The 25,540-nt window shown below is 32.5% G+C and overlaps 2 protein-coding genes across 7 annotated transcripts in view; one reads left to right on the top strand and one right to left on the bottom strand.

Moving 5' to 3' along the window:
* Positions 1-25,540, bottom strand: part of Dnc (phosphodiesterase dunce) — a 315,712-nt gene that overhangs the window by 219,939 nt on the left and 70,233 nt on the right. For 2 of the 4 annotated variants that reach the window (XM_083101575.1, XM_083101576.1), the window contains exon 3: positions 18,027-18,251. The exons of the other annotated variants lie outside the window; for them this stretch is intronic. In XM_083101575.1, the coding sequence (XP_082957701.1) occupies positions 18,027-18,109 (83 nt within the window). In that variant the 5' untranslated portion in view covers positions 18,110-18,251. The remainder of the gene's footprint in view (positions 1-18,026; positions 18,252-25,540) is intronic. 4 annotated transcript variants of the gene reach the window in all.
* Positions 10,659-17,048, top strand: LOC145972989 (uncharacterized). Of its 3 annotated transcripts, none has more exons than XM_083102088.1 (5): positions 10,659-10,868; positions 11,232-13,526; positions 13,684-13,755; positions 13,989-15,755; positions 15,938-17,048. In XM_083102088.1, exons 2-5 carry the CDS (start codon positions 11,466-11,468, stop codon positions 16,940-16,942), a joined length of 4,905 nt encoding a protein of 1,634 aa, XP_082958214.1. In that variant the 5' UTR covers positions 10,659-10,868; positions 11,232-11,465; the 3' UTR covers positions 16,943-17,048. The 3 variants fall into 3 exon arrangements, with proteins under 3 accessions (XP_082958214.1, XP_082958212.1, XP_082958213.1); XM_083102086.1 differs by having other exon boundaries at positions 10,659-10,906; XM_083102087.1 differs by having other exon boundaries at positions 10,659-10,906; positions 11,176-13,526.

Raw genomic sequence — 25,540 nt, 5'->3', positions numbered from 1 at the left:
CATTATCACATGATTATATTTTTTGTCTTCCCATTAATTATATATAAAATATTTATATTATATATAAAATATTTCTTATAATATTGAAATAACTCTACTATTTTAGAATTAAGTAAAAATTATATTTTACATATCTGTGCAGTCACAGAATTCAAACTGATCGAAGCTGCTATTAACATTTCGAAGGCTTTTAATTTTTGCCTAAAGCAGATGCTAAATCATAAAAAAATCCCGATTGATAAAATAAACGAATTAAAATATAAATATGGCATTCATTTTAAAAAGACATACAGTATAAATATAAATTCGCATTTTTTGACAAATGTCACCGAAACACCCGATCATCCGCGAAAGTATACGCCGAATGTACGTAACCGAGGTCACGCCGGTCTAAGAAGAATTCCCGACCTATACATGCCACACGATACATCTAGCTGGTCGGCAACAGAACCAACCACCCTACCGAAGAGCCCCACTTGTTGGACGCCTCCGCCGGAAGGGGTTGATCGAGCGACCTCAAGCCACCTGATGCTACGCTACTGGCGGCATCGATCCCCCAAACTCCTTCGTCGAAACCCCTCCATGGTAGCCATGGCGACCAACTTCCCCTATCGTCGTTGCCTCGAATGAACGAACTAACGAAAGGACGGACCGACCGACAAACGAACGAACGAACCTGCGAACACAACCTGCCTGTTCCCACCCTCCAGCGAGGAGACCTTCTCCGGTGGTAGGTGACGTCAGGTAATAAACATTAGCTGCGATGCAAGCGTGCACCCTCTCGAGCACAGGTTAGGTTATCATCCTACAAGGATATATCCTGCAATCGGGTCACATCGAACATTACATTCGATCAGCGTGATTTCGCGCCAGTTGATTCAATTTTCTGTGATTCGCTTAACCAGCGTGGTAACTCTCGAATCGACCACGGTACCGATTTCTTCTCGTATAATTTTAGGAAATGTTTAACACATAGATAGAATTAATTTTTTTGCACACAATATAAAATCTTTTAAGCCTGAATATTTGAAGAGTTTAGATAAACCTTTTTGGGTAAAGTAGAGAAAATGCTAAGCTTCTTAAAGGATTAGTAAGAAAAATTAATAATTATACTCTTAAAATATTACGTTTATAAAACACTGATATAATATGATTCATTAATATACGAAATTATGCTTACAAAATAAAATATATTAACTTTGCAATATATAACTTAAAGTTTTATTAACGTTTCTCAAAAACATTTACTTGACTTGTTGAGTCATAACGGACATATAAAGAAAGTATTATTTCTGAAAACATAAAGATATATATCAAAAGACTTGTGTAAATAGATAATTACAGAATATTAGTGCTAAATACAAAACATAAATAAAACGATATCATTCTTATGGTTGATACGAAAAGGTAAATATAAACTATGACAATGACTGCTTGGCATGTATTATTGTTGGTTTTGCATGCCATACAGCTAGATATGCCTAAGATAAACATATATTAACGGGTAGATTAAATTTCTAGGATATTAAATTGTCTATTTTCTCTCATTGATTGTATGTGAAATGCGCTTAAAATATACAAAACAACTCGAAAATAGGACGTTTCTATTCATTAAAAATATTTTTAATGAATATAGAACTGAGACGATAATTTAATTATCTATCGAGACTACAATTTAATTATACAGCCGTTAAATATAATAAATGAAAACTTTATTTTCTCTATATTAAAATTCTCTATTTTAATTTAAAAACTTTATCAATGTCACTTTATTTTAAATATACATAAAATTGCTCAGTCAATTGAACTCGATATTTTAAATTTTTAAAGTTTGATATGTACTGAAGAGCTGATTGCAAAATCGTAAAAGCTACGCACTTTAAATGTCCTGTGGGAAAATGATTCTGCCGGTGGCAATACCAATAAAATGTTATTATATCGCTAATATCACGAGTTTTATTTGATGGCGATTCGTACATCTTGCATTACTAGATATACAATCATATCACAATCGTATAAATAGATTGCACAGTATTATTTACGCTCGATTCCTTTACGTCTTTTTAAAAAGCAACTGTATTTTCAAATTCTCTATTTTTTTTAAATATATATGAATTGTTTTTCACATATAAATAAAAAATATACATAAGAAAAAAAATCGTTTCTCTCACTGTTTTTTTTTTTTTTGAGAATTTTATGATATATTCGACATATGAGAAAATATATATGTGTATATCTTTTGATATTACTATGATCCCCATATTAGTTTATGAGCAATAATACATCATGTCAATCAATTCACCAAAGGTGAACACGCTAGAAAATAACGATATTTATGGAAAATTAAAAAATAAAAATTCTTTTTTATATAAATATACATATATATAAATATGCATACATATATACACATATGTATAAATGATAAATTTTTATCGCGCGAGAAACAATTATAAATACATCCCTAGATATGCATATATATGCTATTTTAATTTAAATTCAATTTGAATAAATCTTAATAGTTTGAATTCAATTTTCTGATTTTTCTATACATTTTCTAAATTCATTATCGCGTCTCTGTCAAAGCTTCAATATTACTTGCACAAATCTCTGTTTTGCGTTAAGGCACAGTCAAAAGTCATTTAGTCTCTAAACAAGAGCAACGAAGCACGTTATTCGATGAATTCTCAGCTCGAGTTGAAGCACAATAGACCAGTTAAACAGACGACGTTAGTTCTGATATTGTTCATGCGGATCCCTGTCTCGTACAAAGACAGGATCGAAAATCATTTAGCCTCTAAACACGATCAACGACGCTTGTATTTTGAACGTTTAAGTTGGCACATAAAGAGTCAATTAAACGTTATATCAGGTTAAGGAAGTCTATCATAATCATCTTTCCAATTTGTGATTGCATCTCTTCAGACATTTCACATCTGTAAACGATATAGAAATATAAAAAAAGATGCTAACTTTCATAATTATAAAAATTTTCTTCTTTAAGTGTTTACGAATTAATGAACTAGATTTAAAAGTGAACCAAAAATATGATTCGTGACAATTTCTTTTATTCGCATTTAATTTAAAAATTCATTGTGATCTCTGTCTACATCGAACGATTTTTTATGCTGAGAGTAACACTATTGGTCGCGATATTTTCGATTCGATTTATCAAGGATGACAAGAAGAGAGCTTGGCAATCGGCGTCATCTACTTTATCGAATGTAATAACGCGTATGTAAATGTCGCAACATTTGACACTGTACAACGCGTGTTACGATAATTGTGCGGAACTATCGAACAACGCGAGTAATGATTACCAGGACTATGAATATTACATAACCACATGATAATAACGAAGTGTACCCGCAGGAATTTCCCAACAACTTCGTCTCGAGTATTTCAGATATGTCACTAGGGATCATGCAGTTATCTACGTTTTGAAATGTACGATGTAGAGTTTATTAGACAGATGCATTATGTGGGAGAAGTAAATCGGTCTTTACGAATTACATGTTACATTAATTTTCTTTATTATGAATATTACGTATGTTATATTATCGCAATTCTCATTTAAAAAAAATATGACATTAAATAAAAATTTTGCATTAAACAAGTATTTTAAATTAAATAACAGAAAATATGTATCTCAATTTTATCTTAATATATCCTTTAACAAATGTAAAGTAAATTAATTAGCACATATATTATATGATTTGCAATAAAACGTTCAACTTAAACAATCTAGCAAAGTTAGATGCTTTACTAGCAAAAAGAGAGCATCGTCGGAAAAATTGTGAACTCTTATACGAAAGTAAAAAGCCCTGGAGGCGGAAGCGCCTTCTAACACGTTCATTCGCACGAACGGCGCACAATCGCGTATTTTACGCTAGAGCGACTAGCGAAACGCGATCGAACGCAAAGGCCAGGTACAATATCGACTGAACGTTATCGCGGAGATTGAGACCAATAAATCGTTATTGGTCAAAAAATCCTATTTCTAAATTAATTTTGTCACGTCGCGAAAAGTGCTTAAAAAAATAACCGATTATCGATCAAGATATTACGATAATAACGTAAAACCTTTCGCGCGTTAAAGCTATTAAAATTGTTTTTATTAAATGTACATCGATATACGTGATAGACAAACAACAATTTCAACATTCCACGTAGTATTTCAATATGAAGCAAAAATAGAAAGAGAATATTCGTCAATACTGCAGGTCGTCACGTCGCGAAATTTCATAAAGAATTGAGCATCGTCTCTTCGACGCGCGCTGTTTTTATTACGTGACTATATAGCAATCGATAATATAAATGGAAGGTGTGTAGAACTTAGCACGCAGATGATGCTTTACATCTGATATAAAGCAACTGACAATTCTGTCTCGTCAAAAGAATAAAAGATCGCTAATAGATATTGATATATTAATAATATATAAATCGTTTGTTATAAAAATTGAATTAATATTTTAAACATTAATATTCAAACATATTGTGTATGTGTTATATATATAAATTTAATTTAAGATAATTTCAAAATTGACTGTCGACAAATTTTCTCTTTCATTCAAAGAAACATATTACCTCTCATTATGATTACTACATTTCCTTCGATCGGGATTTTGCTATATCACGTCGATAAACTTATCCTGAGAAGAAATTGCGTTTGATCTTACGATGCATGGGTTATAGAAAATGGAACCATGGAAAAAAGATCTTCCATAGTTTGAAACACAATTTGCCGGCCGGTGGCAAGCAAGCATGAAAAAGTGCCTTTATATCAGGGGACAAACTTGTATGTGCGCAACAAGGAGAGCTAGAATACATGCGACATAAAAAAAAAGAGGAGAGTAGACGAATACGAGCTTTAAAGCTCGTAGTTTCTCGCTGCCGCTGTCGCCGCCTGCTGACATCGCTTTGGCCTCGTGCGATTCATTGTGTTGAGTGCCAATGACCGCGAGGCTACGAGGAATGCTCGAGTGCATCGCTGCATATTTCATTCGAGGGGTGCACGTCACAAGGCGGGTCATGACGTCACGTCTAACCTACATACTTTAAGGGAACGGAATCGCGTCGATGCACTTCTGCGTCATTATACGCGGCCGAGCTGCTGCACACGCGAGATATGATTCCGGAATCGCTAGGAACACAGATACTCGTCGTGTCTCTCGATTATCGGTCCGACAAAATTTGCCGATATTAGGTACGCTTCGTTAAGAGCATGCAATTGTGAACCAAATTGCAAGAATTCAGAAAAACTACAAACCAATATTCTCGATACCTATCGTATTTATATTGGCATGAATCCTCGCAAGCCATGTTCTATGCATCTACTGTCAGTTTAATCTTCATAGAATGAGGAGAAATGGGAAATTTATGTAGAATATATATACATCCATATTTATACAGCGTTCTAGAAACCAAAATGTAATAATGGTTGCTCCGACGAATTTATACTTGGACTGGAGTCAATCTTTTCTTAGCGAAAGAACTGATATTAAGTATTTCAATCTGACGAATTAATTATGTGCGCACATGTGCTTGTTCGCCGGACGTTGCCAAATATTATATGTCATATTTGCATCATGGAAAGATAACTTATAAGCATTAGATTCCGCTTACCATTTTAGTCATAGATGAAAATTTGTTTTTATAATACTAGTTTCTAGGCGAAAGATATCAAGTTTTCATGTTTGCAAGTTTTTATAACAAATCAATATAAGAAAAATCTTGAAAAATTAAGAAAACTAAATATTCTTTCTGTAAATATATTATTTACTAGTTACAGCTCATTATTTTTTTTAATGTTTTCTATATTCATTCATTTATAATTTTTATATTTTTTATTTCTCTAACGTAATTTTAGAAGCCACCATAAATTGAGATGTTCAAACGGTTTAACGAATGAAATTCATTTTAAGATCTCGACTTTGCCTCATATTACACATCAGAATTACAAATGTGCAAGTTTACTGCGAGCTAACATCATGGCAGCATATGGAATATAATGACATGAAAAATAGTACTGTTCTAATATATAAGAATGAGTATGCAGAATTTTCTAGATCCACATTATGGCGCAATGTCGAGTAGACCAAACGAACGTCCGAGTTAAATTGCGACGTTACGTCATCGTGAATTGTTAAACAATTATAGTTAGTCGATAAAGAGCATGATGTGACATTATAACTCGTACTTATATTCCACATTTATCGACAAATGTATTTTTTTAATTCTTTGCTCAAATAATATACAATTCTATACGATTAAAATTATTTAATAAATTGTATCAAATAATTAAAATCTTAAACATTAGACACATAATATTTTAATCTATTATTCGAAATCTATAGTTACTTCACTTTTCACGTCAAGAGATATTGAAACTTTCCCTCAAATTATTAGAGAAAGATATCCTATTTTTTTCATTTTATAGAGAGCCCCATTTGGGATTTCGGACATGACAGAAGATTTCATCGATTTTCTGAAGACGAAGCAGCAAAAGTTACTTAATTCATAAGTGGGAGACAAATAAAAGAGCACATCTCTAAATGCACCTCCGAATTTTTAATTCGTATACGCTTATTGTCACAAATATATTTTATAAAAAAATTTATTAAAATTTATCAAACAGAAATTGTAATAATAAATATATATATATATATATATATATATATATATATATATAAATGTATAAATATATAATGTATAAATATATAAATATATATAAGTTTTATCGAAAAGAGGGAAAAAGAAATTTTTAAATGATCACTTTTTAAAAATTCAATCCAATCGTTTCTTAAATTTAATTGGTCACATAAAATCTGAAGAATTCTCCAATCAAGATGCCAATGTAAAAACGGCAAATCAAATTTTCAACGATGTGTTGACTTACTTCTGTTCCGATGGAAAACGAGTGACGGTTATTCGAGTTTAACGAGTGATCGTTATTATCGTTTCACCAATGAATAGTTATATAAGGATTATCTAAATAAATGATTGTAGAACTCCATATCTGCATCGAGAAATTTTTCAGAAGGTATCGAGAAACGCTTATACAAAGCAATTGAACGATTTTCATGCTAGTACATTTTTACATTGCAATGATTTTATTTCATACTAGCTATCAATAAAATGCACGAATCAGTCAACAAAGATATTTTTCCTAAATTGAGAATGTAATTGATTATTATATTGAATAATAAATAGAAAAGTTTTTGAAAAATTACACTTTAAGACAAAAAAGATCTTGATTTTTAATTAATTTTACGATAATCACTTTGCAACGATTATTAAATTTAAAATTAATAAATTGTTTCATGTTAATATGTTTAAATATGAGTCAAGTAATGATTATTGCTCCAATTTTCGCTAAGAAAAGATGCATTTTTTACTAAATACTTTGCGATGTCTAAAAAGCCATATTATTATATTAAAATTCTCTCAACTACAAATAGAAACAAATAAAACGTACAAAGTAAAAAAAAACAACTTTTAACACTCATTAAACTGATTGAATGTGAGACAAGTTTATGAGAATGGAAACGTGAAAAAGTATCTGAAAGAATATCGCGATAGTTTGATCATTAAAAAAATTGTACGCCGATTTCAAGGAGCGGAAAACTCGTTAAGAAGTTGAAGATAAAGAGGTCGGTTCTCTCGCCGCAGCCGACAGTATTCTGTCTAAGACAGAATTATTTGAATAATCGGATCCTACCTTTCTATATCTCTCATCCACTGCCGGAAACAAGACGAGAGAAAGTCTAGTACTTTCGGGAAAAAGACTCAACTACATTCAAAAGAGCAAAAAAATTTCTAGCTCTCGCGAATTGAAATGCCTCGATTTCCTACATTCATCGCTATATATTTTATATATTCTATGAAACATATAAGATATGTTTCATAGAATCAACACATAAGATATGTTTTTTCTTTAGCTGCAAATTCTACAGATTCAAAGATGATATTTATTATGCAACAAGAGCCATTTTTCACATATCAAGTATCTTGCAGCTCTTTGTGTGAATTTGAAATAAAATATATAATATTTAAGATCAATTTTGACAGAAGTTAGTATTTTTCTAAATTTTTATTTAAGTGCTCTAAACACTTGTTATAGTTATTTTTGACACGTAAATGACTACTTAATTATTAGTATTGTGTGAATTTTATATAATAAGAATAAACTTTTAACGCGGAAATTTATATACAGAATTTTTTATATATATGTTCTTTGTATACTTTAAACTCTTCACAAGATTCTTCTCTTTTCCTAGTTTTATAGAACGGCAATACACGTTTTTGGTACGTGATTCTCTGGGGAAATCAGAAAGGTTATCAAACTTGAATGGATATAAAATCGATTAAGAATTTAATGGTGATGCATTCAGTTATGAAATTTTTATTGAAAAAAAACTAAATGTATACAAAAGCAGTGTGCACAATAGAAAATATCATAAAACGAGATAGCCAAAATCCTATAAAAATATTTGAATTATATTACCGATTATACATTCATTTATAATTACATTTTTAATATATGTATTTAATATATGAATCATTTATTAATAGAATATTTTATACCTAGCATTATTAAAGAAGAGGGCAAATATATAAATGTCTCAAAATGCATTATGTAAAGTCAGGAAAACTTAGGATTATGAATCTGTGTCTAAAACTCGATTTACTGAAATTATTGAAGTCATTGGTACTTCGTGCGGCTAGGCAAGCATAATTCGCAGGTATATTCTCGGAATATTCACGCAGTTCAGTGAAGTTTCCGCGAATTGCTTAACGCAGTTTATGAAGTTCCTCGGGCAGTGAGCGTGCCAGGCGGCGATTAATCGCGAAAATCTTTCTTTAGATTGAAAAAGCACAGTCCCCCCCCCCAAAGTTCGGAATCAATTGAAACTTTCTGTTAATCGAACGAAATTATATTGGATCTTAGAAAGAGTTTTATTGAGTCAAAAATTCAATAGGAGGTTTTCACAAGTAAATAAAAGAACTTCGTATTCTCCGATCTGCAATTTCGATCGTGTCAAATTTTGCTTTTCCTCTAGCGTAAGATAAACTCGGTACACCGACGCTATTGATTTTGTGAAGGGCGCAGGGGAGGTCAGAGAAAGAGAGAGGTCAGAGAAAGAGAGGACAGAGAAAGAGAAAGACATAGAGAGTGCGTCAGAGAAAATCGAGAGTAGGTGAAGTCAACCCGTTATTCCGCTGGATTTTTGCCTGATAAAACCTGAGATATATAGTAATCTTTTCCGGATTTATTCAGGGTTATCCTTGAACGCTATTCTGCGCCATTCTCGTAACAGGGTAAAAATCGATATGTACTTTAGGCTAAAAAGGTTGATATATCGCGCAAACTTCGTATTATTCAACACAGATAAGTAATTTTCAACGTTAGGTAAAGGTCGCTATGTTGCTTTGGATCTTTTGATATGTTATCGAACATTTAAAATTTTTGCATCGTCATGTCAAATAGGTTGATAAAACTATTACATTAATAGCTCTCCCTCTGTGTAAAAGTATTAAAATTATATGATAAGATTGACGACGTTAATCATCTCGGTTAACAAAAATTTTAAATTAGTTAATGCTATGACAATTATTTTTCCTTATTACACTTTGTTGCAAGTGAGGAATTAATGTATTATACAGTATCATTCTTAGTAGAAAATAAAATAATTTGTACGCCCACATTTTTATTCTGCCTATAATATATACACATACACACACACACACACACACACACACACACACACACACACACACACACACACACACACATATATATATATATATATATATATATATTTTGCCTATAATATATTTCTAATTGCATTGTACATTTTATTTCGATTAAACGTTTAATAATAGTTAGTAAAAAAATTGAAATTCAAAATATACACTCGAAAGAACACTTTTAAATTATAAAAAAATTCGTCAGATTATGAAATTGGATTAAGTTATTTAATACAGTTTTTAAGAGAAATTCAGAAAGTTCTACAAATTAATAAAAAATCTTGATTTAAAGAGAGTGATATAAAAAAATTTTATCCCGGTAATCTATCATTGGATAAAATAAGAATTAGAGATTGGGACATTATAAAACTTTAATAATCCTCGATTTACTCATAAATCATTTCAAGCGCGTTTCATCTTGGCAAGTTTACCCAGGCAAACTATCTTGAAAAGTTCCATTAAATACGAAAACTATCATACTTCTCAAATTGAGAGATAACGAAAGATACATTATATTTTTCATCATGTTCTCCAGCAAGTTAATCCAAAAGTTATAAATTTTTTTATGAAAATTACAGCATTTTTCTACCAAATCCTTTCGATGTGATTTAATAATGATGGTTTATTTTGACAAGATATTACTTATATATGAAGTATATTAAAATAAGTATAAAATATTATAGTATAAGTATTTCTACGATGATTTTATATTTTACGATACTTTAAATAAATTTATAAATCCGAAATGTATAAGAGTATTGCAAAAATATTTCGCTAAGTACTCGTAATAAATACGAAAAGTAATTCTCATCTTAATGAAGACATTGAAAGTAATGCGATCTTAATTAATTTTTCATGTCAGTACTCAAGATTAATAGATATGCAGATATGTTCGTATTGATGATTGAGACTTATAGAGGGATATCGAAAGCTGGAATCGCATACCATGTGACAAATCTCATAAGCGATTTGTGGCAATTCGCCGACAGAACCTGGCCGCGTTGGAACCTATCCAAAATTGATGGTGCATTTTCGAAAATGTGATGCGTGATTCGCGCGACGAACGAGTGCTAGGCGTATCTCATTTATCAAGTCGTAGGACATAATTTAACAAAGATAATGTATGTGTACGACGACGCAATAGCAAATAATTGGCCAGGTAACGCGTTAGAAATCGCATTAAATCCTTTAACACGTTTAATGAATATATTTTTAAAACATGATATTTAAAATGATGACTTTTCAAACATGAAAATAATCGTGAATATAAAAAAATTATTTCGCAACCACTTCGCGTAAAATTGGTAATCGTATAATAAAATTTGTAAAAATGATATGGCAACGAAATTATACAAACAGATGTATATTTTATAATTGCAAATATATAAAATGTTGCACCTACAATCATATGTTTTATTACGTTGGTAGGTTATTTTTTTGGAAGATGTAATGACAAACGAATTAATTTACATTTTGATGGGCAGATTAAATTCGCAGTATACTCAAATATTTCGAGGATATCATTAAGTCTTGGATAATTCAAAAGAAACAGAGAGAGACATATAGAGATATATAGAGATTATATAGAGAAAGAAGATATATTTAAAAAAATTTGCTGGAGCATATTACTGTATTAAAAAAAATGCAACAATAACAGAAAACGTCTTCTCGTTGAATCAAAGAATTCTTCGATCAAACTGGAAGAAGAAAAATTTACAATGAAAGAAATGAATTCTTCTCGAAAAGAAATAGTGAAAGAGAATAATGGAATATTAAAAACGACTGCATCAGAATCCTATTCTAAAGGAGTCAATGACCTCAAGAGAGAAGATAAATCAGTTTGGGAACATAAAGAAGACACTATTACAGAAATAACCTCAGTCGATCAGCTCGATAAGATGCATTTGCCTCGGGACGACTGCGAAGAATCAAAACGCGAGATTAAAAATCCGGGAAAAATGGACAACGTGGCAATGACCGGCAAACGTGTACATCAACGTCCTTTCTGCGACATAATCGACAAACGGGAGCAACGTAGAGAGGAATTGGAAAAAATAGAAGGAGATCTGCGAAAACGCTTGGACATGCTAGAATGTTCAATGCCGGCGGTAATGGTGTGGAATATCTTGAAAATGTCGCAAGGTGCACCAGCCTGTAGTATGGGACGCATTTTGGAGAAGCAATTTAAAGACGCGAGAGAAGTCTCTTGTCGTAGCACGCCAAGCTGCCATTATGATTGCAGAGTGCGAGAGATTGAGGCTGAAAGAAAATTGGCGTTAAAAAAGACGGAGGAGGCGCGAGCTCTTTGGTTGGAAAAACTTGCGACATTAGAGAAAAGAAAAAGTAAACTCGAAGAAGCTAGGAGGATTCAGGAAGAACAAAAAGACGCGATGGAACGTTTGAACGAAGAAGCTCAAGCACTGCGACAAGCGATGGAGAAGAAGACGATGGAAACGGACGAATCGTGTCAATACGGCGAGTGCGGCGACATACAATGTAAGAAGAAATCGCTCAGCAAAATCTCCAGTGTGACATCTATCGAATCCGGAGATATCCAGTGCTTGGAGAAGCTGCAGCATTTGGCGGAAGAAGAAGTGATTATAAAACGAGGCATCGCCGAGCTGGAACGTCGCGAAGAAGCTTACATGAGGACGCTTCAGCAGGCCGACGAGCTCTGGTCGAAGATGGAAGGTGACACGATCAGCACGACAAAAGCGTTGCAAGAGCAATTAGATATGAAGACCGCGGCAAATCAGCAGCTAGCGGATCGCGTGTGCGAGCTGGAAGACGCGCTGGAAAAGTGCCGAGTGAGAATGATCGCGTGTAGAACGGAACTCGAGAAGTTTCTGAGTATCGAGAAAATCGAAGCTACAATAGGTCGCGATGATGATTTCGCGGAGGTGACGGATAAAGCAGTCACGGTAAGAGCTAAAATCGTGCACCGGCCTATCGGCAGAGTAGACGATGTAGCCACAGTAGAGGACGGTGAAGTGCTAGCGAGAGTCGAAGTTGTGGATGAGAAAGAATTGGCAAAAGTCGAAGTTGCAGAAGAGGAGACGTTGGCGAGAGTCATCTCAGTCGATGCCGACGCGGAAGTTGCTCTTGTTGGAGATGATAAATATGTCTCGGTTAAACCCGACTTGGCTGATCTCGCTGTCGATCGTCCGGTCGATCTTGTACAAATAGAGGACGCGGAGAGCATAGTTCGACCGGAAGATTTCATTTACGAGCAACAGAAAGTCAAAAAAATTCAGGAATATTTAACCAAGTTAGGTTCATTAGAGGAATTGTATAAAGATGGTGAGCCATGCGCACCTGATTTCGTGTGCAACGATGTGGTATTCTCGCCTACTGGTATGACAGACGAGGAATTGATTGCATTGGGTATAGATCCTTCGAAGAAACCTGATGAAAAATTAATCGCGGATGAGGAGGAACGTGAGAGGCAATTTCGAGAAGAATTAGTAAAAGAAGCGAAAGATGTCGTCGATGATATCGAGAAGAAAGAAAAAAAAGCGGATGAAATTTTTGACGTCGAAATCGAGCCGACACCTGTCATTAAAGTAAAAGAACAGATTGCAGAGGACGTGCCCTTTAGAGAAATCATAACGCGTCAGGTGGTTCAAGAAGAAGTTGCGGATGATAGACCGGTAATAATGCCGAATGACGTCAAAGTATCGGGAGTCACAAAGATTGAAACCGACCAGGACATTGTCGTACAACGGGATACGATTCTATCGTGGATCGATATGATCGATACAATTCGCACGTCAGCAGCGGTATATAATTTGTATTATAATTGAAATAAAAAATATTGCAATTATATAAATATACAGAAATTGTGCATTAATATTTAGCTAATATTAATCTTATTAGTTTAAAAAATTTCTTTATCTTAATGTTAAGATTAATGATATTCCTGTTTTCCACATTTAGAAACACCCTGATTGCCATATAGTAAAGAAAGATGCTGACATTTTAGTCGAACAGGTCGGCGCGTATGTCGGGGTAAGAGATCAGGGTAATGTGTGTAATTCATAATTCATAAATAATAATAATAATGTAAATAAATATGTCTGTGATATAAAAATGACATATAAAAACGTAAATATATAAAAACACAATAAAAATTTTAGTATATTAACAATCAAAAATTATAAAAATTTTAAACAATATATTAATTACAGTCTTTAAGCTATAAACAATTTTCATTATAAATTTAATTATATGTATTCCACCAGATAAAACCTAAAAAAATCGAAGAGGAATATGTAATAATCAAAGAAGATATGCAAGAGAAAGTGATTGAGAAAAATGAAATAAAAAAAGAAGTAATAATTGAAACTAAATTACAAGACGAATTAATAATACCGAAAAAGATGGAACCAACAAAAAATGAATCAATATCGTCAATACCATCCCCTCGTCCCGAAGAAATATCAGAAGTAAAAGCTCCAATGGAACCAATAGCTGAATTACTGCCTACTCCTACGAAAGAAGAAATATCAGTTGGCATGGAACCTCCTACGGCAGTTTCAATAGAAAATTCTTTTCAATCTCCTACAATTCCCGTCAAGGAAGATTTGAAAAGCGTCACGGTCCCGAGAACTGAACCTATGCCATATGAAATAGAGATCGAAAAAATAGAAATTGGAGAAGAGACACAAGTCGAGGAAATCGTACACGATGCAAAAGAGGCTGAAATATCTCAAGTTAAAGAAAATGCAGTATTCAAAGATTTGACAGATAAGGAATTAGCAATTGAAACGGTAATAGATGATAAAATAATAAATTCTACGGATAAAGAAGAGACATTGATTATTCAGAAAATAGAAAAAGAAGAAGAAGAAATCATATCCGAGCATGTAAAAATAGATGAAATAGATGAAAAGAAAATACAAGACGTCGTACCAATAAAAGAAGCAATAATAGACAAAGAGGAAGCAGTAATAGAAAAAGTAAGAGAAGATAAAAAGTTACCAGTATCAAAAGAAATTGATGAAAGTATACGTGTAGAAGACGTGGTAGAAAAGGAAATTCCGCAAGTTGACGAAATAAAAATGGCAGACTTAGAAGAAACGCAAAATGCGAGATTTATAGAAGAAAAAATTCCAGAAGTTTCGCCTGTTGTAAAAATGACAGATGAAATAGAGCAAGATGTAGAGGAAATATTACCGATAGTAGATGTGGAAGAAATAACAAAAATTATGCCAGAGATAGTTTTACCAACCGCGGATTTAATCGAAATAGAAAAAGTCGAACCTAGCGCACTTCCAATCATGGATGTTGAACAACCGATTTCAGACATAGTAAGAGAAAAAATTACTGTTGAAGAATTTCTACCAAGTGTAAATGCAAAAGAAGAATTATTGATTTTAAACGCAATAACGGAAGATAAAATCGAGATCGAAGAACCATCAGTAACAGATATAATACAGAAAGAAATTGAAATCGAAGAAGAACCAACGATTATGAATATGGTAAAAGAAATAAAAGAAGAAAAAGATGCGGAAATAATAACAGAAAAAAAGATTGAAATACCACCAGTAACAGAACGAATAATACAGAAAGAAATAGAAGAGATAGAGGAGCTCAAAACGACAGAACAACCTGTGCCCGAAGCAGAAATTAAAATAAAAAAAGACGAGGAAATTAGAGAAATGCCGGAACAAGTTACACCGCCTATCGAATTATCCGAAGAAAGAGAAAAAGAAGAAATAGCATTAGTAGAGAAAGAGGAAATATCGGCGAAAATTGCATTACTCACAAAACTAGTGGTAGAAGATGAAAAGGAAAAAGAACCAGTAGAAGAAAAAAAGCCAGAATTCGTCGAAGCAGAATTAAAAATTCCCACTGTTGAAGTAAAACCGGCCGAAATAGAGGTGCCAATAATACCAATCGGTCCCCAATTATTGACGCAGCCATATCTGATTATAGCGAAAATTAAAGAAAAAGAACTATTGCAGATTGCACCCGCGATGAAATTGCCATGTGCAGAATGTTGTTTGGTTAGTAAAAATTTATATAATATTCTATCGATAAATTCCATAAATTGATCTCTCTGTCCGCGCGCGAGATACGACAATAATATCGTTTCCGATACATTCGTTAGCTTTCTATCTTGTTCTGAGACATCTTGTGTTTTAATAACGGCTGACCAACATTTTGAATATTTCTCCTTCACTTGCAGCAATCACCACCAGCCGAGACCGCGAAACCGGTCGAGATTATGCAAACCAACGTCGCTCAAACTGAGGTCATGAAAACCAACATCGTACAAACCGAAGTCGTAGAAATAACCACGCAAACAGTTTCGACCGCTGAACCGTCCCATACGCCCCCGATACGTGTTATTAGTAAATATTTAAAACCAGCCGAGTTAAAAGCACCGAGCACCGAAATCGCCGGCGATCCTGAAATAACCGGCCGAAAAATGCTCTGGCACAAACGCTTAAAGGACCAATCGACCGTCACGACCGCCAGCGCCGGATCACAGACGGATAAAACGAGCCACGTTAGCCACGACCGAGTTGTAAGGGATGAAAGAGAACGCGCGAGAGTGACCACAGATGAACTTTTACGATCTATAAAGATCGCTGCCGGATTAGCGCGACCGGACGCAGAACGCGAGATTAGAACGATTAATTATGGCGGGAGGTCCGACGAAATAGGAAAGATGGCCTGCAACTGTTGCCAGTGCGGTAAAATCTCGACGCCGCCGTCGACGAGACCTAGATTGAAGGTTCGACCGCAGATTGATGCGAAAACTGCAACGCCTCCGGCAGTAGCTGCGTTCAAGCGTATTCCACCTAAAATCGATCGCCCAATATTATACGATAGATTGTGCCTCGATTGTAAAGCGAAAATTCAAGGCAGGATGTCGAACGAAAAGTATATCGAAAAGATTTTTCGCGATCAGGGAAGTTGTGATTGCGCGTCGTCAACCGATAAATCGTGTCGCGCAGCTCCTCGAAAAAGAGAAATCGAAAAAAAAGATCAAGCTTGCTTGGCTAAAATGCCGAAGCGTAAGACTAACTTAACAACGGAACAAAAAAGAAAAGATGATTTGCAAGCAATTTTAGAGGATCCAGAAAAATTTGATGTAGAACCACTATCTCCAAGTTGCATTTGCTACAAGTTAGGAAAACCTAGCGGAAAGCCGACTAGAAAAGGGAACTGTTATTGCCCGGATTAAAAAATCTCATGATTTTTATTATTCTATTATATAATATATATTATTCTATTATATATTTTTATATTCAACATAAATCACATAATAAAGTATATGATTCATGCGATAAAAAAGGGTGAGAGAGTAAATATCTTTATACATTTATTGCTAATTTTATCCAATTAACGATACAATACTAAATCGATGAATTGTAGAAAAAAATTTATCACAAATTATGGAATGAGCAATATACTATAATATTAAATATTATTATTGCTATTTAATAGCTATAATGTGCTCTACTTATTGTTAATATTATAATATTACAATATTATATATATAATATATATATATATATATATATATATATATATATATATATAAAATATATAATATTATAATATTATAATATTATAATGTTAACAGCGATGAAAAAAATTGAAAAAGTGATTAACAGCGGAATCATCAGAAAAAAGTGAAAAAATGTTTCGTAGAATTTAATCAGAGTTTGTTAATAATAACTTCTCTCATATTAGATTTCTGATTGAAATAACGTGAATAAAACAAGAGAAGAGATAAAGAAGAGATATATTCTCGATTATATAATTTTTACAGTGCTATATCCGTAATTCCATTGTATGAACAAATGCTTTTTCAATGCTTATAATTTTTTTGTTGCATTGCTGTATAGCAACATACGCACAATAAAATCAAATATACATATTTTTCAAATATGTACACATATATCGTACGTAATGTATTAATTAATTTCAAAGAATGCATTTAGTTTGCAAAATAATTGTTTAATCTGTATATGAGATGTAATTAAAACTTTTCCGTGTAATTCAATCATGCGCTTAATAAACAAATCAAGTACAGTTATACTCGTACATACATAGAAGCGAAATTTCTGTAGTACATATTTTTTCGGACGATTTTTATTAACAGACCAAACGACGCAGAGATTTAAAAAGATGTTTTAAAAATACCTGAAAATAATACACCTCTCAGATATCCTTTGACATCCTTCAGGTATATATTCGCTATCTGTGAGACTTGGTCGGTGTTTCATCGGAATAAAAATTGAATTAAAAATTGTAGCACTCACCGTACGTTGGCCAAGGTGTGCCTGCGGGAACGCAGGTTGTGATAACCACGTAGTTCGCCGATGCTACCCTGCTCGGCCTGCATCCTAGCTTGTGCCGTCGCAGCGGCAGTAGCGATCACGTGGTGCTGGTGCCCGCCGGGGGCGCCCGCCGTCGTGACGCTCCTGCGGGAACGCCAGCCACTCCTGTTGCCGCTCTGTGTGGGCGACTTTTTAGGTTGATAAGTTCTGAAAATGGCGTTGAAAACATACGCTGGCATACCAACGTATTTACCGACGCGGGCGGTGCAACAGACCATGTATCTATACGCGGTCTAGTTTTAAAAATCTATCTAAAATTACTTTATTTGAGTATGTGACGTCTAAACCGCTAAATTGCGAATAAGATTATTATTTTTTTTTTTTTTTACGAATGCACTTTGATTTTCGAACTATAACATGACAATCTGTTGCTGCGTTAGAAAAATCTCGCGCTTATATATATTTTATTTTTTTCATTCTATACTTTCTTTTGCCTTCTTTCATGCTGAAAGATTCACGAGAAATATTCAATATTTATATAAAAAAGATATTGTCTGTAAAGTTATCAAAAAATAACATCTGATAGAATTGTGTGACGTTCTGTATAAATGTGTGTACATAATTTATAATATTTATAATATTTAGTAAAGAATTTTTAACAATTTTATGAAATTATCTCAGCCATAAATAATCACAACTCACGTTTTAATCTCGTCGCTTACATCTGTCATGCCCATATTACGAATTTAATGTATTAATGGCAAAGATTTCGGGCACTTCGTTTTTAGATGATTTTTTTAAATTGATTACGACAATTAATTAACTTCATCGTATTAAACTGTATAGGTGCCTGGATCAATATCTCATATTATAAACCGCTGATTACAATTTAATCATTATCTATCTCATTTATCTCACAAAATAATAGAATACAGAATATAGGTCTCAGAACGCCAACGCTTTTAATCTGCTCTCGGCGGTTATTTTAATCATATAATTGTCAAGCAGGTTACATGTAACATATGCATGTAATATATACAAAATATATGACGTAATATTTGCTCAATCGTTATACAAGATCCCTATCTTAGTTCCGGTGATCAAATGTATATATGTACTTAGGAAATGAGACACGACAAGAATAGCTTACACTGCTAAACCGAAGACTTCCCGAGAGATTGCAGGATTGCTGCGGGAATCTTTCTTTGCTTTTTTGGTATCTTTTTTTTATTTGCGCTTGTCGTTATTTATAATATGATGGCTGAAAGAAGAGCAAAGAAAACGATTTAGCCCCGAGATCTCATAGAACCCCATCGGACAACAAGTTGTAGTAAATTTTCGAAAAAAAAAGAGAACATGAATATAATCAATTGTGCTCTGCACCTACTATAGATAATTTAATCAAAATAACATATTAGAAGAAAAGAAAATATTTCGATTAAGTGATTCAAAATGATAAAAATATCGTAGTATTATTATCGTAAAACGGAAATAGATGTGAAACAAATGAGCTAGTGATAGAACCAGTGTGACTTGTAAATACTGGCGTATCGCCCAGCGACGTCGTTGACTACGAGATAGATGCTAATTATCTCTCACGATTCAAGGTCTATCATAAATTAGACATTACATAGCGGAAACATTTATAATGAGTTATTAGTTGGCAAAGTTTCAATTCGATAATTTTGCATTTATAACGCGATGAAAATCGCTGAAGATTGCGGGTGAGAAAAAATCCCGTATAATTTATAGAAGCATAATAATAACGCGTAATTGAGAATAATTATTTAATAAGAAATTTGACGCATAAAATTCTGAACTTTTATTATAACAAATAATTCAATATTAAAGGACACGTCGTTACATGTCGCAAAAATATAAACGCATCGTGCTAATCAACAATGACTGCGTCAATGCGAGTAATAACTCGAGCAAATCATCAATTAATTATAAGTGTCATTCTATTTACGCTTACTTGTGAATAATCATATCAGCGGGAATTAATCTGCACGGCATTAAATCAATCCGTTGCAAAGCTTTCCGAACATTAGCATTCATACGTTACTCCCGCCGTTCTCGTTCACGTATGCGTTCACGCGTAAAGGCTTATGTCCTACGTCGGCAAATCCTGAGTTATTGTCGACGAGGCAGCTAGTCAGCTCTATTACACACCCCCATTGCGTCAATCCCGAATGATGTTCCCTGAACGCGCGCGTAGTACTTTCCACCGTTGAGCATACTGTTTAGACATGCGAATTCGACATATTTGTCAAAGTAATAGGCATATATGCGTCCACGAGCACGTCAACGTAATTCGAGAACATAACAGGTGCATATATTTTTGTCATCGCTATTAAATCGATTTTATTTTCTACTTCCTATTGTGGTCGATCGCAATTTTAACGCGCGAAACATCAACAGGTTGCCTTGTGTCATAGAATAAGTCAGCGTATCGAACGATCGATATGTGTCGAGGCACGCGCACGAATTTCTGATTTATTTCCGATTGACTGTAACGTAACATGTGAGCCAATCGAGAGAGACAGAGAGAGAGAGAGAGAGAGGAGGAAAGGGAAGGGGCGAGAAAGGGAGAGAGAGAGAAATTTGAAATCTAGTCATCCTGATATAATACCGAAATCTCTCGTCGACTGCACCACGCTGCGTTACATAGCGGATCTTTGCATATGCACATATGTGCCGGCATACAAAGAGCTCGTACATACCTATATAGGCGGCTAATACGCGAAACTGAAATCTCGAATAACGTCGAAGGAAATAGTCACTTTGTACTCGTTCTCCACCTGCCGTATCTACCGATATAGTTGCACCGATGACTAAAATTCGGCCTCAATTCGACCTCGAATCACACGTGCTACTGCACTAAACGCGATGGAGATGTATCTCCTCCGGCTGATCCGCTTCTTTACAGAGATCTGCTTCTCGCATGTTCTAATTATACGAGATTCGCCTCGGAATTAGCTTAGATGGTCCATTTCGCGGCGAACAGGATACAACCATTATGGCATTATAATTCAAATCTCGCTCTCTGGCAACGAATCTCGCTCCACATTATTAGGTCGAAAATAGACAACATTGTGAATACGGCGTATGAAATATAAAAACTCAGGCGAACGAGATTGTGTTTAAAATAACTTATCCATTATTTGATTTTATAAAAATCAATAAAATACTTCAATAAATTAATATTGGGATCTTACGTGTGCAATTTCACAAAAAAAGGAAAAGAAAAGTAATCAGGGCAATAGAATATGTATCTCAACGAGTTTTCTTTTCTGGATATTCATATATTCGCTAAAATGACTAAACCAATTGTAACGATCGATATTTAAAAATGTACCGTATTAATTTTGTAATGACAAAGAAGAAGAGAGGCAGGATAACTTTTGACTTTAAAATAATCATTGAGCTCTCTTTAAAAACGATAGTTAACGATGTTAACGAAAATTTCAAATAAATTTAATAGGAATATTCAACAAAAAAATGTAGTTGCACAATAAATATTATTTACAATAAATACTGTATGTATTATTTATGTAATACACAAATAATATTTAACATTTGCAACTACATTCATTCAAATTAAAATATTTATTTTATGTTTTAATTAATATCATTAATGAGTAAAATGATTTCTTTCTATCTTTAATTTTAATTGTTTATTTATTATTTTTTGTTCTTAAACATATGAAATTAGTATATATATATATATATATATATATATATATATGTATGTATGTATGTATGTATGTGAGTAAAGTAAAAATATATATTCGTTATATTCGTTAAAAAAACATTACAATATAAAAATCATTCACTTATTATATTTTACATAATTATATGATTAATAAGTACAATAAATGATATGCTTGAAAAATGTTTTATTAAAAGCAAATAAATTAATTATGTAAATTTGTAGCCATTCGTAATTGATATATGTATAATTATTTGAATAATTATTATTTATTTTTATTTATTGTAAATTTACATTAATTACATATAATTTATTATTATTTACATTTTATTTTAAAAATAAAATTTTTTGTTTGTGCGTACTGAAGAGAACATATATATATATATATATATATATATAAACATTATGAATATTATAAAATATTTTAATTAGTTTCTATAATAAATATTTTCAGTTTACTTAGTTTAATTTAAAATAATATTTAATTTAAAATAGTATTTAAGTATTTTGGTGATATAATATTGATTTGAAATATTATTTATTTAAATACTTACATGCATACTTACACACTTTGTCATTGCAATATCAAATATATTATTTTAATCAAATCTTTTTAAATTTTTAATTGATGAAATTAAAATATTTATTTATTATTATTTTAACTATTCATTTTCTCCAGTATTATAAAATGGTACGAATAAAATTAAATATAAATTCAGTGATATTGTAAAATCAAATTGAAAACAATAGTTTGAAAAAACATAATTTTATCTTTATATTTAAAAAATCTCTGATAATCGAATTTAAAACATCCAATTTAATTTAATTTTAAAGAGGAAGTACAATATCTGTTATTTCTGCCTTATTCTATACTGGATTATCTTGAGTATATATAAGATCTTACATTGTAAGGCAAACGTTTTATAAGTATTCTCTGTGTTAATTACATCAGTCGCTTTAGCTTTCTCGAGACAAGTTAATTATTGATTCAATCATGTTGTCTTAAGTAATCTGAGGAAACTTGCTTGCAGCTTCAAATTTACACTCATACTCTAATCATTTTCATCTTCGTAATAATATCGTAGTAAGAGAATATTATAGTCTATAAATTTTCATAAATAACATATATGCAAAATGTCGAAAATTATTAATAATCTACATAAACTATTGATAATGAAAATATCTCTTAAACTAACTAAACACATATCAATGTCATAGAATACATAACTATGTGCTTATCAATCATTTTACATTTAAATTAGCTAATTGCCTGATAATTCGCGTGTGCACTTAGATGCTTAATAGCAATCGCCATTAACGTAAAACCGATGGATACTCATCATTAGTGTTAGATCGTTATGAACTGTGCAGAGGAAAACCGCAATCAATGCTAGACAAGCAATATCAGGTCGATCGTTTTCTGAACGAATAGATAGACATACATATCAGTTCTTTCAAAAGCATAGAATGAATAGTCTTTAGCTTCTATTTAAAAAATACATTAATATCTACGATATAAATCTACGATATAATCTTTAGACTCGAAAAATAATAAATTTTTCACACAAGAATAATTCAAACGATGAAAATAAAAATTTAAAAACAAAAAATAAAAATTTTTATGCAAGAAAAATATAATGTTTATTTAAAATTGGTTTAGAAAATGTGACACCCATCTAAATATACAATAATTAGCGCAATAATAATTTTGTCCGAATAAAATCTGACATTAAGCAAACAATCGTAAGATCAGGTAAAATTAACGCGATACTTTTCACGTCTCATATCTCACGTTATCGAATAGACACTTAACTAATGATTCTTTCACGTAATCATGTATCATGCATTTTACGCATATTATCGGAGGTATCCCGCAAGTGCTAACGTCTAATGGCAAGCTTTGAAGCTTCGCACTCTCGATACATGTTCCTCTTAGCCTGCATTGCCTGCCATCCTCGTAATTCCATTTAGTTGGTAGCGTCCACTCGAGGAAATTTCGGGCACGGTCTCGATGTTTCCTGCGGCTGATTGGATAGTCATGACGCGCATATATCACCCCGATATGAAGTTATTGACCGCCTTTCACGCAAACATGCTCTTCCGATATTCTTTCGTTATTTTATGAAATCACTATTATTTTTTCTATTTATTTAAAGAGTAAACTTAAATTTCTCTTAAAAAATATCGGTCACACAATATATAAAGAAATTTTGACTAATTTTTATATATTTAATACTTAATTAATGATATCGCCACATAGTAAATAATAAATAAAAGACATATATTTCTGATTTAGTGCTCTTTCATATTTCTTGTCAAAGAAACATCTAGTAAGAAGAATATATTAATAAATCGCTTCAAACTAATAATCTGCTATGAAAGATTTTAAATAAAATATTGTTATAAATATTTGTTATAAATATGATACATGTATAATATAATATAATCATGAACTTTCGTAACATAAAGCAAAAAAATGACTATATATTTTTCTCTTTCTTCACTGCGCGTCAGATGTCTCTATCATATTGTTAACATATCCGATATTAATTCACATAAATTCCAGATGAATATATGTGGAATACTTGTGTATCACATTTTGATTCATGCAACGCACTCGTACAAAAGTCAATAGCTCACAATATCCAACGAGAGCAAATCAATGAAGTCTCATTATCTCAAAATACCCACTCGCTTTTCCCTTCATTTCCATTACATTAAATCTTGCATTAATATGATACATTAATTTCTGTGTCAATTACTAATCTTCAATGTAGATTATTTCATACGCTAAATAAGAGAATGTCACGAAATGCAAAAATTGTTTTCCTCTCGTGTTTCAAATCTTTTTCTCCTAATTTTTAAATAAATTATCTTTGAGAATTTTCTCCAAATACAATATTTTTTTGTATTTTTATTCGTAAAATGTATCAAGAGAATTTATCCAAGAAGATTGAAAAACTTATAATTTTTCGCAATATTTTTCATAAATTTTTTCACACCGGTAAAGTATTTCAATATAAAGTATAATCTAATTTAAAAGTCTACCATCGTCCTTTCTATTCTCACAATTTTTTTCATAAAGAATTCAAAAACAGCTTCTCATCCGCTTTCTTCGATTTTCATTTTCAAACCATATTTACATGCATATACACGCGCATGACTGAGAGAGCTAAAAATATGTTCATTGTCAAAGAGCTTTTAGAAAGGAAAGCTCGAGGACGTCTCTGCGAGAGATGGGAACGCGACAAGCGATGAGAGGAAATAGTCCGAAAGTTGAATATAAAAGGTCAACGAGCGGTCGCCCGTTCAAGTCTCGGTGTCTGTCTACGGGCAATTACGTTAAGAACGCAAAGCAATCAATGCGAACTAGTTGTAACATTTAATCGGATATAGAGTATGAATAGCCGATCGGTACAGATTAAATTTTCCCATCCTCGAGATGATCTTTCGCCGACTATCGGAGATCTTCGCGTGCCATTCTCTGCAAGTACAATAGCCGCGCTAACCATGCTAAATCAATTGAACCAAGTGCATCAATCGATACATGGATACTCATATTACAGAACATTTCAGTATTAGCAATAGAAGATTAGATCGGAAATCTTTAATTAGATATTTGATAAAGAATTTCCGCAGATTTTGTTTAATGAAAAAAATAAAAATAAATGTAAACAATATGTGAAGTAAGCTAATGCATACAAATAAATTATCATTGGCGTTCTGAATTACCTAATATGTGAAAAGATATTTTTTTCAAATACAATTATATTGTATTACATTC

This window comes from Camponotus vicinus, unplaced genomic scaffold (assembly GCF_025532165.1).
Source record: "Camponotus vicinus isolate PSW18456_S1 unplaced genomic scaffold, iyCamVici1.0 SCAF_6, whole genome shotgun sequence".
Classification (NCBI taxonomy): domain Eukaryota; kingdom Metazoa; phylum Arthropoda; class Insecta; order Hymenoptera; family Formicidae; genus Camponotus; species Camponotus vicinus.
This window is presented reverse-complemented; position numbering and strand designations above follow the sequence as displayed.